The sequence below is a fragment of the Charadrius vociferus genome, unplaced genomic scaffold (genome assembly GCF_000708025.1).
Source record: "Charadrius vociferus isolate BGI_N301 unplaced genomic scaffold, ASM70802v2 scaffold41, whole genome shotgun sequence".
NCBI classification, from domain to species: Eukaryota; Metazoa; Chordata; class Aves; order Charadriiformes; family Charadriidae; genus Charadrius; species Charadrius vociferus.
In genome coordinates, this window is record NW_009647013.1 from 480152 (window position 1) to 486703 (window position 6552).

General features: G+C 47.7%; 1 protein-coding gene across 1 annotated transcript in view; it reads right to left on the reverse strand.

Annotated features, from left to right (window-relative positions):
- Positions 1-764, reverse strand: part of EXTL3 (exostosin-like glycosyltransferase 3) — a 35577-nt gene extending 34813 nt beyond the window's left edge. The window contains exon 1 of the mRNA XM_009895439.1: positions 7-764. Coding sequence (XP_009893741.1) covers positions 7-764 — 758 coding nt within the window. The remainder of the gene's footprint in view (positions 1-6) is intronic.
- Between the last annotated feature and the right edge of the window lie 5788 nt (positions 765-6552).

Sequence of the window (6552 nt, forward strand, 5' to 3'; positions counted from 1 at the left end):
TCAGCAGGTTTTGGCATTACGGGCTCTTGCATTTCCCCCACTAAAATTATATACACACAAGCAATATTTGCATTTTCAGTAACATAAACATTAGTTCTGACAGTCGCCTCAAAGGCTTGTTTAATTAAAGGGTCTAAGGAACTACCAAAAGGGTAATCGTCACTGTTGTAGACATAGACTGGAAAGCCAGATGTCAACGGGCAGCGCGAGTAGTCAAAGCAGTTGTGTAGCCTACAGTTCCGGTTGGATTTTGGCAAGGGGAAGGTCGCATCGTCTTTGTCTGGCAGGAGCCGGATGGGCAAGGAGAGCTTGGGCTGGTTCTGAGCCATCAGCTCTTTGTAGGAATGCTCGGTCTGGCTGATGACGTTCTTCAGCTGCAGCAGGTCCTGCTTGGCATTTTCAATGCTCTTTTTGCAGGCCTCGATCTTCAAGTTGAGCTTGGCAATCTCGCTGTTGAGCTCCTGCCGCTTGGCCTCCAGCTGGAGCAGCTCCTCGCTGACTGACTCGCGAATGCGGCACAGGTCTTGCACATGCTTTACCTCGCACAGCTCATTGCCGGTCCGAGGGCCAAAGATGCGCTTGCCGGCATCGTCCGCGTCATCGATGGTGGTTAGGTAGTAGTGGGCAATGAGGGGAAAGAAGACGAGGATAATGAAGAGGGTGAAACTAAGCCAGGTGAGCCGGATCCGACTGGACCACCTCAACACCCACGGCTGGCCTCCGTTCCCCACTCCCCCATTCCGCAACATCGTATATCCAGTCATGAGTTCAAAAGTCACTGCGCACCCAATCACGTTGGATCAGTAGCCATAACCAAAAGAGTTTTTATAGCGAGTCTCTTGAAAAAAAATGTTATTGTGCCTGCTTAACGAGAAGCCAATAGAAGGGGAATTTCATCTTCTTGTCGTACTGATGGCTTTTCTACAGTCGTTTTGCTGCAGGCACAACTTTTGATCCCGTTAGACTCAATCATTGACCTTCTCGCCCACCCCCAGCCCACCCTTGGTCTGCACACAACCGTTGCTGGAAGTGTCACAGCGTTGTCATGGTGATTCAAAGTCTCAACCGGCAGAAGAAAAACACAATGGGATCAAGCCAAACTCTACCGCTGCTCTCGACATCCTGCATTACCATCCAATGAATATGCAGAGGCACCAGGCATTGTGGAGAAGGAGCCAGAAGAGACTTGTACGAATGTCAGTCTCTCTCATCGCTGCTGCGTGGCGGATGCTTTGCCATTCCTACAAGAGAACAATCATATATTCAGATAATGCAAACAAAACGACCCCTTAGTGACCTAAGACACTGCTATTTTTTTAAAAGCAACTGTCCTCTCTGCAAAACAGCAACCTTGGTACATCTCTAATACCTCCGGGGTTGTTACCAGTAAACCTGAGACAGTGAAGGGATTCAGTAGATGCGGACACATGGCTTTCTCTGGGCACTCTGCTTTTCATTAGGGTTGCACGGTTCAGTGGCCAGAGCAGAAAAATCACCGCCCCTGGATCTGGTTTCCTCTGCCACTGTCTTGCTGTGTTAACTTTGCAGAAGCTGCTTAACATCTGCAAGCTCCTGTCTCCTCGTGTACAAAATGGAGATATTAGCGTACACCTGCTCTCTCCACCCACCTTTTAATGGCATGTTGTGATCCTGGGACACAGCAGTGCTGTGAATTTGTACTGCCTAACTGAGTGTAATCACTATTGTTCTGGTCTAGTGACTAGAGCTGATGAGGAATTTTTAGATGAAGATTTTGCTTTCATTTCCTGCTGGAAAATTTTGATTCATTGCGAGGGAAAGTTTAAAGGGAATGTACTCGTGTTGGTTACGATTACCTCCACTGGCTGGCTGCATACGAGAAAGAATTTCTGGTCAAAACTGGCAAAGCCTGCACTGTGCATTAAAGCAACGATGCCGAAGTTAGTATCCATCAGGTACTGCAGCACCCAAGCGGTATCAGCTTGCCCTGATAATGCCTTTTTGCTTGGAAAACTCTGTGATGGCATCGAATGCCTACCTAGCACGGGCATTAAAATCAAGGACGTGGCAAATTCAGCTCTGACTCTTTGGTCTATGCCAACAGATTTAAATCTAGGCCAGACGAATACGCTGACACTAGAAACTCTCCCTTCCCTTTTATTAGCATCCTCTGAGGTACCTAAGTTTCTGGGATATTCGTTCATATACTGGACTTCTCACAGCACTGATGAATATAGTACTAGGCTTAGCATCGACTCCTGCACAGCCTCAAGAGAAGCTTATTCATTTCCGCTTCAATTTTTAATTAGAGGAAAGTCATCTACACTGGTGACGGTCATTTTTCACTAAATCTATTTAATACTCCTCTCATCTACTCATCAAGAATTAGCAGAAAGAAGGCAAGGAAGCAAATCTCAGCTAAAACAGGAGATCTGGAGACGGGCCAAAGCAAAAGAGAAGTTCAGCTTAAAGGAGCAGAGAGAAGTCAGGAGTAATTTTCAGTGTAGCACACAAGCGCGTGTCAGAAAAAATAAATGGAAGATTTTATTTTAACCAGGAAAAATCACAATGAAAGGGGAAACAAGAGGAGTAATAAAGCACAATTCCTTGGCCTATTTTGTTACAAGGCTATTTGTTGTCTGTAACTTAACGCCCCACAATTAAATGGGGATCCCCCCCAACTGGATCCTCAACTGGGCACTGCACAGCAGTACGGACGCTTAAAATCAAGGCAGATTTAAAATTCATAACACTGTCTGGCAACCAGCACCGGTGTAAATCTCAGAAAGCCGGGAGGATAAAAGGGCTAAAAAGTCAGGAAAAGGCTAAATCAGCTTTCTCAAATCTTGGCAGCACAGTCGCTGCGGGCAGATGGGGGAGGCCTCGGCTCTGCTGGCAGGACATTTTCATACTATTCTCCGTACACCAACTTGCACTTGCCCGGGCTGGGAGAGAGCCTGGTGATGAATGTAAATCCCCAGTGCTTCTGCGCGGGGCTGTCAGTCAGGCCCAGGGAGCCCCGGCAATACCGCCACGCTTGTATCGTGCCTCTGGGACCGCTGCTACACACCAGAAGGCTTTCAGCATGCACCAGTGTACAAACCAGGTGACTGAAGGCAAAAATAAATAATAATAATAAAAGCTTTTAAAGTCTATTTTTCTTTTTTCCCCCCCCTTTTTTAAGCTCTCCCCAGAAAATGAAGCTCATGCTGTCACTGTCCGTGTGCGTGCACCAGTCGGTCAGTCCTTCCTATTTCAGCCTGGTCTCATAGGGGCTGCAAAAGATCCTAGAAATGCGACCAGTTTTCTGCAGACAGCTGGCCCTATTAACCCTTTTTCCGAGCACACGCTCCCTAGAACACCAGTGAACCTAAAAAGCAGCTGAACTTCAAGACACTCAGGGAAAACAAGCTCTGCTGTTTGGGTTTTTTTTCGTTCGGGGGTGCCGTGGGGTAAGCGCAGTGAAACCCTGCAAGGTGTTGAGATAACGCGGAAACACGGGATCGTAAATGTGGCAAAGAAACAACGAAGGAGCTTCTTCAGTCTGGCCAGAGAAAACTACAGCCCCACATGCAGTAAAGGCAGTCACAAAGGTTATCAGCTCAGACCGCGTATAAATGTGTTTTAGCTGTTTTGCCCATTTATGAGCCCTAAACAGTGACGAAATGGCAAACTGGACTGCCTAAAATGGCAACGGGGGTCCTTGAAAAGCTAAATCTATCATGCCACACATGATCCTCCGCAGCTGTTCTGCCACCTAATCCTTCCAATGGCTCCTCTGGTCCTTCCATTCAGTTGACACAGAACAAACTTTATCCTCCTGACCTAAAAACAGGGGCTGTGAATTAAAAAAAAAAAAAACCCACACGTATGATCAGAAACTTGAACCTGAAAAACTAACTCTGCCCCTAGCTTGGAAAACACACATGGGAAAGACCAGAGCAGGCTGGGGAGGGATTTGAAATGCAACACACGTGGCTTGGGATCAGTTAAAAGTATTGACTGTCAGTATAAAATATGTGCTGGTGATAAAGCAAGCACTTTAGACACACTCTCAGACTCTTCTTCATTACTAAGAATTTATTCCTCATCAACTGGATAGAGCCTGAGGTTGTAACACATTGTCATTAGGACTTCAAAAAAAAAAACAAAACAACCAACCAACCAACCAACAAAATAAAACCTCATCTGTGGTTTTACCAAGAGAGACTTCGGTCTTGTATTTAAGAGCAATAAGCAGCCCTGGGGAAAAAGGCTGCTGATTTCTGCAGTTCCCAAAAAGAAGTTTGGGAGGAGGAAAACCAGGTCAGTTGCTGGGCTCTCCAGCCAGCTCATTCCCCTCACTCTCAGGTACTATTTTGTCCTTTAAACTGATCGAGCCCTACACTGGGAAACTCTTGTTGACGTTATAACACAACGTTGCTGCCTAATAGACCTAATTACACACACACACACACACACACACACACAAAAGAGGGAGGAAAAGCTCTCGGGAAATCAGAAGCTCAATAATTACCAGAGCATCTTCCCAAATGCCGATCTGACTGACTTCTCAGGCATGATAGGTTTGCACGCTGCAGTTCCTTCTCCCACAGCACAGGGCTGCGTGACTAAATCGCTGTTTGGGCACATTGTCACATCTCAGTTCAAATCCGGGGGGGGGCTGCCTTCACAGCTTTTCCCAACTCCACGGTAGGCGCTCCCCATGTCACTGAAGTTATGGGAATACCTGAGGTTCTCCCTCATTGTGTATTTCCAGTGGTGTGTTGTGTATTTCAGACTGGTCTGAGCTGTGGATGCTCATGGAATCATTAATCTGCAAACGTTCAGCCGCCAAGGTCCTTCTGCAAATACCTGAGCACACCTATTCCTCACTACTTACACCTCCTCTTCACACAATCCCAGACTGGTGAGGGCTGGAAGGGCCCTCTGGAGCTCCCCCAGTGCCACCCCCCGCCAGAGCAGGGGCACCTCCAGCAGTGGCACAGGACGGCGTCCAGGCGGGTTTGGGATGGCTCCAGAGGGGGAGACTCCCCCACCTCTCTGGGCAGCCTGTGCCACTGCTCTGCCGCCCTCACAGCAGAGAAGGCCCTCCTCAGGTGGAGATGGAACTGCCCATGGTCACCTTTGTGCCCGTTCCCTCTTGTCCTGTCACTGGGCACCACTGGAAACAGACTGTCCCCATCCCCCGGCACCTCCCTTGAAGGAGTGATCAGCGTTGAGAAGATCCCCCTCAGTCTTCTCTCCTCCAGACTGAACAGCCCCACGTCCCTCAGCCTTTCCTCAGCAGAGAGATGCTCCACTCCCCTCAGCATCTCCGTAGCCCTTTGCTGGACCCTCTCCAGCAGCTCCCTGTCCTTCTTTTGTCCATCTCCCCATAAAATTAGGGAAATATGGTCCCTTTCTTAGCATATTTGTGAACAGAACCTGGAAACTTTAACCGTACAGTCCTCCAGAGCATAGCACAGCAATAAATAACCCTCAGGCAGAACGTGGTGACACAGACCGCACTGAACTTCCCAGGAGAAAAATCTCCAGGGGTCCTGTGTTTGCTAAATTAGAGCTCCCAGACTGTCTGTATGTACCCATACTCATCCTTACTCTCTTTCCCCATCAAATGATGGGTCTGCAACGTTATCGCTGCTGTTACCTCCACAAACTTTCTGCTGTGCTGGCCCTCTCCGTGGAGAGCAAAGCACCGTACCTACCTCTGTCACGCAGGCTCGCTCCTGATGAACGGCGAAGGATGTCAGGGAGTGCGCGTTAGTGGCTCCTGTGCTCTATCTGTTCAGCCTTAAATAGACAGTTTCTAATGCCAAGTCTCTTCTTCGCCAGCACTAAAAACGAAATCAAAGGAAAAAAAAATATTTTTTTTTTTCTTAAGATGAGAAGCAGATAATTTTGCTGAAAAAGGAAAATATAGCATATTCCCCCCTTCAGAGAAGAGTTTCAGGTGAAATGGAAAAGAAATGAACACAAAACAGTCCTTTAGCGATGATAACTTTCTACTTCCTAATGCTCTCAAAGAAAAGGATTACACCCCAAATCTCCAATCACTTTGGGAACAGAAGTATTCGGAGGATTTTCCTTCTGCAGTTGAACAAGGAGAATAAATCTATTAGGCGTGCGCTTGAAGGTACGTTCGAGAGCAGATCTTTAAATGGAGCAGATGGAAAATTCACTCTGAAATGCTTCGCATGCTACAGCCTTAGGGATCATCACGAGGGATTTGTACCATCTCGAGAGCTCACAGGTACAGAGAAATTCTCCTAGGCTAAGATCAACGCTGCTAGACGCACAACCGGTAAAAGGCCTTGTAAGCTGTAAATTCAGGGGATAAACTGCATCCCGGGCTTTAGGAAGCTTTTATCTAAACCAAGAAAACATTCACCACATTTGCAGCTCCATGAGAAGCCAAACCTGTTTCCAGCCATGCCCCCCATCCGCAGCTGGGCGCGTGTGGGGTAAAGGGGCCCTGGGCAAACGCTCCAAGAGAGCCCTTTCATGCGCTCGCTCCAGCAACGTCAGGAAACCACGTCTGCTGAAGAAGGCAGCGGCTGAACAATACCAGAG